Below are 12,267 nucleotides of genomic sequence, written 5' to 3'. Positions count from 1 at the left end.
TTTATATTACTTTTTTGTGACGCTTTAAATCAGGCTTATTTTAAAAACTACATATACTGTATATGTTTGATATCATTCTTTTCAGAATTTATCGAACTTTACTGTGATGTTGTTAGATTTTCAGATTCTTATTCTGTTTTTAAATTATAACCTATAAAATATCAAGAACTCACATCCCATGAGGCAAGACTTTGCGCCAAGAGATTCAACCACACCCGAGGCTGGAAATAAAAGACAGAGTAGAACAGCTGCTGTACAGGCTTTTAAATGTTCAAAGCAGCTGATCAAGCAAAGAGGAGGTAGAAAAAAAACTGTATTTGTTTCCCATTCTATCACCGTTTAAGAGGGGATTCCGGAGGAGCAACCACATCTCCTTGGGGTGCATTCAGCACCCCTCTTCACAACACGAGATGCAGAGAGTGGCTGGAGGGGTTGGCAAGTGAAGCAAGCAGGGGGTGAACCCCCTAGTAATAATATAAGATTATTTGATTTTAGCTGAAACTACAGTATGTAAATTCAAAGCAATATACTAAACTAAATTGTAAACAAAAACTAATCTTACCTGAAACAAATAATTTGATCAAATGATAACACATTAGCATATGCACACTACATCAAAAAAGAGATAACCTGATACTGATGCATTAGCAACATTTAGATTTAACATAGCTAAGTTTTATACTGACTATGTGATTCAATTATTACCTTCAGCTAGTGATGAACTGAATGGTTTCAAAAACTGGATTTGCAGCAAACGTTTTGCTTTGAAAGAAAATTTGAAAAACAAGGGTGTTTTGCCACAAGCAATATGTGGACCAGTAGCACAGATATTTCATCTGATCCGCACACCTTTTTCTCCATGTTCAAAAGCATAGGGAAATGTACTCCAGTGCCGAGCAGGTGGTCTCTGATAGATAGCTCTTAACCGCAGGCACCTCAGAGGTGCTTCTCAACTGCTAACATCCACTGACCTGAGCCTCCAGAAGGATCTCAGCTTGTATTACATTACATACTTGGGGGACTTGAGCCCAAATGAGCAGTGCAAGGCATGGCTGCTGGTGAACACACAGGAACTTTATAAGGCAGATGAGAGTGTGTGGAGCCCCATGGAAGTCCACAGATGATTTTTGTGGCATTGAAGGACAGCTGAAAGCAGACAACAGTTTCAGCTGTGGAACAGTATTCCTTGCTTTCCACCTCAACCCAAACCTAATTTTAGCAAGTTTTATATTTCACAATTGCAAAATCACACCCAAAACGAATATTATGGGCAATTTCACAAAATTCTGTTTCAGAACAAAACCCTGCTGTTTTGCTCACCACTACCTGCAACCTTCACCATTTCTATTCTTTCTGGATGTCCATGGTGGCCCTTGGTCTGCCTCTTAGTAGTTATGTATTTTAAACTTATTTTCGTACAGCAGTTGCCCAAATTAAACTGTTGTTGACTACAGAATATTTTTTTCAGAATGAGGCAAAACAAAACTGGTTAGAATTTTGCCTTAAAACCATCCTGTATAAAGTGCAGGCATATATATGTGTATTTTATATATTACATTTTTATATCTTTATATTTCATTTTATTTTTCAGATTACATTTGTTATTATTTTATTGTGCACTGAGCTCAGCAGAGGAATAAATTGAAACTGAGCATTGTAAAACACAATGACAGTTCAACATCATGCTATGACTGTTGAATTTGAACCCCAGCTTGTCACGCCTTGGTCCTCTGATGCCTTTGATACTTGATCACACCTCTTGTCTACTGTTGGTTTCTCATGCCTTCAGAAAATTTCTAGTGAAACTGCAGGGTAATTGACAGTGGTGGGCCTGAGTTGGCACACAGGAAGGAGGTTAGGTAGCCGGCAGTCTGGTGCAGAAAAGCATTGTATCTCTCAACATCGACAAAATGAAAGAGATGATTGTGAACTTCAGAAAAGCCTGTCCTGCACATCAACGACTACTCTCTTCAGGTTGTCAAGAGTGAAACGTTTTTGGAGTGGTCATCATGAAGTACCTTATTTGGACCCTCAACTCTGCAAGCATAGCAAAAAAGGCAGTGGCACAGTGTTGTCACTTCCTGCAACACTTGAAAAGAGCCACAACCCTCCATCAAATCCTCTTCACATTTTACAGGGGCACTAAAGAGAGCATCCTGAGCCGTTGTAATACTACCTGGTATAGGAACCTCAGCACCTCAGATTGCAAAACCCTGCAGATGATAGTGAAGACAGCAAAGAAAACCATTGGGTGTCTCTCCCTTCTCTCCAAAACATTTATAAAAATGTTGCGTACAGAAGGCTTCACCATCATGGACACGCTCCACAGACCCCTCACATAGGCTATTTGTTCGTCTACCATCTAGCAAGCAATACTGACACATTTATGTCCACTCTGCCAGACTGTGTAACAGCTTCTGTCCTCACACTCAACAACTTGCTGAGTCCATGACCCACGTAACTATAAAGACATTCTGTCAGAAACACCTACTGTATATAAAGTATATATGCATGCAATTGTTAACTATTCCCAAATACAATAGAGACTACTTCCACTGCTGCTGCTGCTATGACTCTAGTAAAGCAAACACTTAGACTGCTGTATACCTGTACTTAAACAAATTTGACTTTTGATTTTCTGTTGTTTTTTTTTGTTTTTGTCATGTTGCTCTGTGGTCCTGGACACACATCATTTCATTTCTCTTTCTGTTCTGTATATGGTTGAGACATGACAAAAGAATCTGACTTGACTTGTTAACAATATGTTAATTAATATTCAAAATATATATTTTTTATTTATCTATGTGGGTACATAAAGTTGCAATTATATTTTATATATAGAATACAAGTATTTAATAAGTTTTCTATGACTGGCATTTCCTTATGTTATGATTAGGTTGTGATTGTGTTACTGTTTGCCCTGTATCAGATGGTCAAGCCCTCCCAGAGACAGCATGGCACAGGGTGGCTGAACATGCATATCTCTCAAAGCATCGACTGACTTTCTTCTTTGTCTTTCAATCTAGCTTTGGGGGTGTGACCTTTTGCTGTTGACAAGTCTAAGACAATGATAACACTTAATAACCAAGATGAGGCTGCATATGAGGGATGGCATGTCAGTTACAGGAATGTTTGTGTTGGAGCCCAACCCCGATAAGGAAAGAGAAAGTGAATGAAGAAAGACAACAGAGAGAAAGAAGAATATTAGATACACTAGTCTTACAGATAAGAGGATTCTGTGCTTACTGATATATAAAATAAATTTTAAAAACACACACACACACACACTTTTCTTATGCTTTTTTTCTTTGGAACCAAAACATGTAAAAATACAAAGCCATATAAGTAAAGAATTTTTATGTAAGATGTTTACATAAATAATGACACATACCTTATAAAAGCATACACACACTAAATTAATAGCTTGTGTTATGTAATCTGATTTTGCAATGAACATAGAAGTGAAAAGCAGTGCTACTTTTTGTTTAAACCTACTGTAAATAGTCATCTCTCAACAAAAACATATACTGTACATTTATATCAACAACTGCTTCAGGACTGGAAAGGAAAGTGTGGCACACGCCATTCAGGAGCCAAGGATAGTTTACAGAAAGCAAAACTGAATGGAAAAGCGTTTCAACTTTGATTAAGTGACTACATCTGTATGATTTATCTATTTATTTATTTATTTATTTATTTATTTTATCAGTTATCATGAGGCGTGCAAGAAGTGATTGTAGACTGAGGTCTTTTGTATAGTTTGAAAGGATCTGCTGGTTTCCATGGTCACAAAAGAGTCAAACATCTCTGATACGTTTGTCCCTGCATAATGATGGTAAGATTCGACACGACTCTATTTCACCCCAATTTGACATTATAATGGAACTCTAAGAACAACGCAACATGTGGTCACTTGATCCATCCATCCACTTATTTGTTCATCAATGCAGGAATCAATTCCACTTCTAGACATAACATAAAAAAGTACTTAAAAAATACAACCCTGTATGAGGTTTAGAGTGCATTCATTTCAGGATGCCACAGTGGTGTAAGTATAACCATGCAGCATATCAGACTTGCTCACACACATAGCTTTAAGTTTTTATTTATATGTACTTTGCACACCCACACAGTCAGACACAAAAGCTCTTGAATACGACCATTCATAAAAGGGGCTATGTAAATGGCATTGTTATCTGAAAAGTTTTTTTTTTTTTTATTATATTAGTTTTTCAACAAACTCAGGGGAGATTATATGTTGTTGCAAATTATGGATATAACAAATAATTAATGAAATATTTGCTCTCTCAATAGAGGCAGGAACTGATAAGCAGAAGAGGGCACCGATAATGGAGCTGTATATGTTTCCAGAGCACTTTCCTGTGGAGCAGGATGAGGATGCTATTTTAATGATAAGTCCCACATAATCAGCAGTTCTACTTTTAGGCCTGGTACATCTTCAAGGCAAAAAGGATATGTCTCTATCCTTGTTCTAAACACTCACCCCACTTTCTTCCATTACAGGGTTGTGAGGAGTTGGAACCTATCCTTGAATCATCAGGCTAAAAACTAGAAACACCAGTCCATTAGGCTAACTCTCAGGAATAATACCGAGTACCAGTCAACTTGATATGAGAGACATGGGACGTGTAAATGTATTAGATCGGCGTTTCCCAAACTCGGTCCTGGGGACCCCCTGTGGCTGCAGGTTTTTGTTCCAACCAGCTTCTGTTTTTAATTGAACTCCTTGGCTAATTAAGGGGACAGATATTTCCCAAGTTCTGTGTTTAGGGAACAATATAGAAATTAGAAAAGTAAGTTTGCTAAAAAGAAAAAATTTTAAATGTACCAAACAGTTGTAAAGGAATAATGTATTTTTTTTTCTTTTTAACAGTATTTTCATCTTGATTTTCATTCTACTTTTCAAGGTGTTCTAATTGTTTAATTAATCCATTATCTACTAATTAGTGGGTCTGACTCTAAAGTACTTGCAGCATTTGATTATTCAGTGTGTCTGTTGTGCTCGTTTTAAATTGTCATTATTAAGATACAACAATGGGGAAAAACTGCACACAGAAAAGGCAAAATATAATGAAATCAACAAAACAGAGTTAAGCATTTAAATCTATAGCAAAAGCAGAAATATTTATAAATGTCTTATAAATGTAAAAATCATGCTGCTATGCTTTTCTGAATGTCGAATAAAAGAAAAAAAAAATACCATCTAATTAAATGAGATCAGTGTTATCAGGTGTTGTCACTGATTAGGAATCAGTTGGAACAAAAACCTGCAGCCACAGGGGGTCCCAAGGACCGAGTTTGGGAAACACTGTATTAGAGTGTCCATGTGGATACTAGAAGAACTCAAAATAGGCTATAACTAGACTGGACATTAAACCTAGGTCTATGGTGTGATAATTAATACATTTTGTATATGTATTTTTTATTTTGTTTCACATTTTTAAGGTTCTGGATCATTGATTTGAAGTCTATATTTTAATATTTTTAATGTTTTGCCTTTATTGTTTACATGACACTCTAAGTATTGTCACATGACGAGGTCAGTCGCTTTAGAATGTCACAGGAAAAGATGCTTTGAGTATGGTGGTGTTCACTGTTTCGCTGTCTCTCAGTGCAGGGGTTCTCAAACTCGGTCCTGTGACTGCAGGTTTTTGTTCCAACCAGCCTCTGTTTTTAATTGGACTCCTGGGTTAATTAAGTGAAGTGTTGTTTCCCAAGTTCTATGTTTTGGGATCAATATAGAAATTAGAAAACTAAGTTTGGTAAAAAAAAAAAAAGTATTAAAATGTACTAAGCAGTTATATGTATTTTTTTCTTTTTAACAGTATTTTCATCTTGATTTTCCTTCTACTTTTCTAGGTGTTCTAATTATTTAATTAATCCGTTATTTACTACTTTGTGGGGCTGACACTAAAGTAATTGTAGCCTTTCACGACTGAGTGTTGTTTGCTTGGGTTTCTGCTCTGCTTGTTTTTCCATCCATCCATCCTCTTCCGCTTATCTGAAGTCGGGTTGCGGGGCAGCAGCTTAAGCAGAGAGGCCCAGACTTCCCTCTCCCCGGCCACTTCTTCCAGGAGAATCCCAAGGCGTTCCCAGGCCAGCCGGGAGACATAGTCCCTCCAGCGTGTCCTGGGTCTTCCCCGGGGCCTCCTCCCGTTGGACGTGCCCGGAACACCTCACCAGGGAGGCGTCCAGGAGGCATCCTGATCAGATGCCCGAGCCACCTCATCTGACTCCTCTCGATGCGGAGGAGCAGCGGCTCTACTCTGAGCCCCTCCCGGATGACTGAGCTTCTCACCCTATCTTTAAGGGAAAGCCCAGACACCCTGCGGAGGAAACTCATTTCAGCCACTTGTATTCGCGATCTCGTTCTTTCGGTCACTACCCATAGCTCATGACCATAGGTGAGGGTAGGAGCGTAGATCGACTGGTAAATTGAGAGCTTTGCCTTACGGCTCAGCTCCTTTTTCACCACGACAGACCGATGCAGAGCCCACATCACTGCGGATGCCGCACTGATCCGCCTGTCATCTCACGCTCCATTCTTCCCTCACTCGTGAACAAGACCCCGAGATACTTGAACTCCTCCACTTGGGGCAGGATCTCTCCTCCAACCCTGAGAGGGCACTCCACCCTTTTCCGCTGAGGACCATGTCTCGGATTTGGAGGTGCTGATTCTCATCCCAGCCGCTTCACACTCAGCTGCGAACCGATCCAGAGAGAGCTGAAGATCACGGCCTGATGAAGCAAACAGGACAACATCATCTGCAAAAAGCAGTGACCCAATCCTGAGTCCACCAAACCGGACCCCTTCAACACCCTGGCTGCGCCTAGAAATTCTGTCCATAAAAGTTATGAACAGAATCGGTGACAAAGGGCAGCCCTGGCGGAGTCCAACTCTCACTGGAAACGGGCTCGACTTACTGCCGGCAATGCGGACCAAGCTCTGACACCGTTGTACAGGGACCGAACAGCTCTTATCAGGGGTCCGTACCCCATACTCCCGAGCACCCCCACAGGATTCCCGAGGGACACGGTCAATGCCTTTTCCAAGTCCACAAAACACATGTAGACCGTCGGGCAAACTCCCATGCACCCTCCAGGACTCTGCTAAGGGTGAAGAGCTGGTCCACTGTTCCGCGACCAGGACTAAAACCACACTGTTCCTCCTGAATCCGAGGTTCACTATCCACGGACCCTCCTCTCCAGAACCCCGAATAGACTTTTCCAGGGAGGCTGAGGAGTGTGATCCCTCTATAGTTGGAACACACCCTCCGTCCCCTTTTAAAGAGGGGGTCTGCCAATCCAGAGGCACTGTCCCGATGTCCATGCGATGTTGCAGAGGCGTGTCAACCAAGACAGTCCTACAACATCCAGAGCCTTAAGGAACTCCGGCGATCTCATCCACCCCGGGCCCTGCCACCAAGGAGTTTTTGACCACCTCGGTGACTTCAGTCCCAGAGATGGGAGAGCCCACCTCAGAGTCCCCAGGCTCTGCTTCCTCATTGGAAGGCATGTTAGTGGGATTGAGGAGGTCTTGAAGTACTCCCCCACCGACCCACAACGTCCGAGTGAGGTCAGCAGCGCACCATCCCCACCATATACGGTGTTGACACTGCACTGCTTACCCCTCCTGAGACGCCGGACGGTGGACCAGAATCTCCTCGAAGCCGTCCAAAGTCGTTCTCCATGGCCTCTCCAAACTCCTCCCATGCCCGAAGTTTTTGCCTCAGCAACAACCGAAGCACCGTTCCGCTTGGCCTGCCGGTACCTATCAGCTGCCTCCAGAGACCCACAGGACAAAAAAGTCCTATAGGACTCCTTCTTCAGCTTGACGGCATCCCTCCCCGCCGGTGTCCACCAACGGGTTCGGGATTGCCGCCACAGGCACCGACCACCTTGCGGCCACAGCTCCGTCAGCCGCCTCAACAATAGAGGCACGGAACATGGCCCATTCGGACTCAATGTCCCCACCTCCCTCGGGGCGTGGTTGAAGTTCTGCCGAGGTGGGAGTTGAAGCTACTTCTGACAGGGGACTCTGCCAGCCGTTCCCAGCAGACCCTCACAACACGCTTGGGCCTACCAGGTCTGACCGCATCTTCCCCACCATCGGCCAACTCACCACCAGGTGGTGATCAGTTGACAGCTCCGCCCCTCTCTTCACCCAAGTGTCCAAGACATATGGCCGTAAGTCCAACGACACGACCACAAAGTCAATCATCGACCTGAGGCCTAGGGTGTCCTGGTGCCAAGTGCACATATGAACACCCTTATGCTTGAACATGGTGTTCGTTATGGACAATCCATGACGAGCACAGAAGTCCAATAACAAAACACCGCTCGGGTTCAGATCGGGGGGGCCATTCCTCCCAATCACGCCCTTCCAGGTCTCACTGTCATTGCCCACGTGAGCATTGAAGTCTCCCAGCAAAACGAGGGAATCCCCAGAAGGTATGCCCTCTAGCCCCCCCTCCAGAGACTCCAAAAAGGGTGGATACTCCAAACTGCTGTTGGGCGATACGCACAAACAACAGTCAGGACCCTTCCCCACCCGGCGGAGGGAGGCCACCCTCTCGTCCACGGGGTAAACCCCAATGCACAGGCTCCGAGTGGGGGCAATAAGTATGCCCACACCTGCTCGGCGCCTCTCACCGGGGGCAACTCCAGAGTGGTAGAGAGTCCAGCCCCTCTCAAGGAGATTGGTTCCAGAGTCCAAGCTGTGCGTCGAGGTGAGTCCGACTATATCTAGCCGGAACCTCTCACCTGCACACTAGCTCAGGCTCCTTCCCCTTCAGAGAGGTGACATTCCATGTCCCAAGAGCCAGTTTCTGCAGCCGAGGATCAGACCGCCAAGGTCCCCGCCTTCGGCCACCGCCCAACTCACACTGCACCCTGCTTGTTTTTAATTGTAATTATTAAGATTCAATGAAGGGAGCAAACTGCACAGAGAAAGGGCAAAATATAATAAAAAGAGAGTTAAGCATTTAAATCCATAGCAAAAACAGAAATATTTCTAAGTTTCTTATAAATGTAAAAATCATGCTGCTGTGCTTTTCTGAATGTAGAATAAAAGATAAATAATACCAGTTAATTAAATGAGCTCAATGCTATCAGGTGTTGTCACTGATTAGGAATCTGGTTGGAACAAAAACCTGCAGCCACATGGGTCCCCCAGGACCGAGTTTGAGAACCCCTGTCTCAGTGGATACTCTTTCAATTCTTTGAAGCCTATAAGTGATAGTTCATTTCAAATTCATGTAGTTCTAGGTTTTTTGACAAATTGTTGACTTTGACTTTCAATTCAGGTTTAGCATTTTGGTTTTGGTAGCACACTGTTTTTCCTTCTGGGTAACAACCCTGCCTGTCCTAAACTTTTCTTCTCTCAGCCCTTTTTAATCACAATTAGCACAAGTGATAACCATTATACCACCATGCTGTTTCCTACAAAACATACTGATTTGAATTAAAACAAAGGCTTTATTATATCTTCCTCAAACTTGTAATTCTAAGAGATACAGATGCCTTAGTAAAGTCAATGCCATACTGATATTGCCAGATCATCTTCTCCCAGTCTCCTAAACTCTCCACTAAATTGAGTCCTGCTATAGTGTTCCTTGTATTCCAGGAATGTAACATAAAACAGGCAGTACATCCATCCATTCATTTGCTGACTAAGTTATTTCTGAAGGTTGCACTAGATGTAAGCAAATTGCTTTCCAGTACTATTAAATTAGGAGTTTAAAGAAGACTTTGATGTGATAGTTAAACTAGATGAGACAGATTGGAACAACATTAGAATAAAATTGTCACACAAGATGTAAGCAAAGAGTAGACATCTACCTTATGGTAGCTTCAGTTTTCCAAATGAAAGGTCATTCTTACCTCGACTCTGGGTTTCTTTGTCATAGAGCCCAGGACCAATATTCTTTGGTGAAAACTGCATGAAATCATCGGGGTGAGACATGTCCATAGATTTCTGTTGCTCTAGATCTTCTTTTTTATGGCTCTGGGTGGCTTTATCATCATCTGTCAGATACTGATGCACGTTCTTGGGGCAACCAGGATCAGCTAAGAAGGTTGTCATCTCCAACAGTTCAAAGGATGAGGATGACAAAGTGACGTCTTTCAGGGCCAATTTTTCTTCATCTGATGACTTGCCTCCTTGCTGGGAATGAATGACATTGTTTCTTTCATTTTCCTTAGTTGGTAGCTGTTGGACATCTTTAAGGCCTACTAATTCAAGGCCAATCATTTCAATGTCATCATCATCATCATCATCTTGTTCTTGGCTGTCTTCATCACTGCAACCAGTAATCTCCACTGTCGGACATCTCATTGTCAGTAGAATGTTTGTTTCTTCTTCATTATCTTCAGATTCATCAATATTTTCATTAAGTGTTTCATTAGAAAACTCCAAGATTCCTGATGAAGAAAAGATTTCTGATTCATTGGGTTGTTGGTTGGATGAAAGCTCCAGCTTTTGCTTTTTCATCTTTTCCTGAGGATCATTTTTGATTCCATGTGGATTTGTTATATCATCCACTTTTATGTTGTTTACTGAAGTTGTGTCTTCAGTCTCCTCATAAAAAGAAGGAAAGGACTCAGAAGGACCATCCTTTTTCTGCTCTTCAAAGATTACACCAGTATCAAGAATGCAACATTCCTCATCCTGATCAATGGAATAATGATATTTGCTATCTTCTATCTCAAAACTGGTCCTCAGGTTTACAACCTCATCCAGCAGTTGTTCAGCTTTTACTTGTAGATCATCAGAGTATGTGTCCACACGTTGCTCCTTCATTTCATTACTACTATGCACAACCATTGATTTGGCGGTACTGGTAAAGCATTCTTTTAATCCTTCTTCACTTTGATAAACTTCTTGACTATCACTGGACACTTGCCCAGACTCCTCCTCCTCAGAAATGGCCTTCAAACATTTTCCTGAACTCATGTGAATATCTGTATGATGATGTCTTGGTAGATCAAAGTTAAAATTAGATTGTTCTAGATCTTGTAATATACCTTCTTCCTGTTTGCAGCGAACATCTTCATATAGCTGGCTACAGGCAGAATGTAGAATCTGTGTTATTTTTGATCCAAGATAATCGCACTCTTCTACCATAGTTATATAGTGACCATCATTCTTTAGTTGATGAAAGAGCTGCAAATCTGGTATGTGCTCAGCTTGCTCCTGTATGAATATACCACCATCTTCTTCTTCTCCCTCTTCTTCTTGTATTTCTTCTTCTCTTACTTTTTCTTCTTCTGTTTCTTCTTCTCCTCCCATTTCTTCTATTTCTTGCTCTCCTCCTTCTTCTTCCATTTCTTTTTCTCCTCTTACTTTTTCTCCTTCTGTTTCTTCTTCCCAGTTTTTTCTTCTTCTTCTTCTTCTTCTTCTTCTTCTTCTTCTTCTTCTTCTTCTTCCTCTTCTTCTTCTACTACTACTACTTCTCCCAATTCTTCTCCTTTATAATATTGTTCTCCTCCATCCTCCTCCCCCTCCTCCTCCTCCTCATCCTCTTCTTCCTCTTCTTCTTCTTCTTCTTCTTCTACACTGTAACCATGAACCAGCTCACTTGGCTTTCCTTCAAAATCTCTCTCCAAAGACCATTTGCTTTCAGTATCTAAGTTATATTTCTCTCTGTCCTCTTTTGACTTTAAATGAACTGACCAGTCACCTGTATCTTCACTATTCTGTTTCACTCTTATCTCTTTCTGAATTACCTCAGAATTAAGCTGCTCTTTCTCTTGACCATCTTCCTCCTTTAATTGCTGATTATTATTCATAAGATCATCATCACTGCTGTTCTCTGCTTCCCATTCAGGTGTGAATTCTCTGACATCAATTGAAGTCTTCACCTCTTCCCCAAGATTATTGTTGTTAAGAAGGTCATTGGTTTCACTGACATCCTCATCATCTTCTGAAGCCTCTTCTATATCATTCTGCTTTTTCAGAGTTAAAAGTTTAGAGAGGTCTCCTTCTTCACTTACACTTGTGAAGGCTTCATAGTCCAGCTCATCTTGGAGGTACTCTGAAAAAAAAAACATAATCAGGTTAGTGCTGAAAATCACTAAGTTCAACATCCATCAGATGTTGGACACCTTGAGAGCCAAAATGCATATTTGCACAACATGCTACATTACAATTTTCTTCACTTTAATTAAGGTCCTGTACTTGTAACAGCAAATGTTGCAGAAGAAGAAATTATAAATTAACATAATTTGCTCCTATAAACATAGATG

At 41.6% G+C, this 12,267-nt stretch overlaps 1 protein-coding gene across 1 annotated transcript in view; it reads right to left on the bottom strand.

The window, feature by feature from the left end:
• LOC120542863 overlaps positions 1–11,322 on the bottom strand; it is a 97,033-nt gene extending 85,711 nt beyond the window's left edge. The window contains exon 1 of the mRNA XM_039775566.1: positions 9,904–11,322. Coding sequence (XP_039631500.1) covers positions 9,904–11,311 — 1,408 coding nt within the window. The 5' untranslated portion in view covers positions 11,312–11,322. The remainder of the gene's footprint in view (positions 1–9,903) is intronic.
• Between the last annotated feature and the right edge of the window lie 945 nt (positions 11,323–12,267).

Source organism: Polypterus senegalus, chromosome 13, assembly GCF_016835505.1.
Source record: "Polypterus senegalus isolate Bchr_013 chromosome 13, ASM1683550v1, whole genome shotgun sequence".
Lineage (NCBI taxonomy): Eukaryota > Metazoa > Chordata > Cladistia > Polypteriformes > Polypteridae > Polypterus > Polypterus senegalus.
The sequence above is the reverse complement of the archived record's forward strand: the minus strand, read 5'-3'. Positions and strand labels throughout refer to the sequence as shown.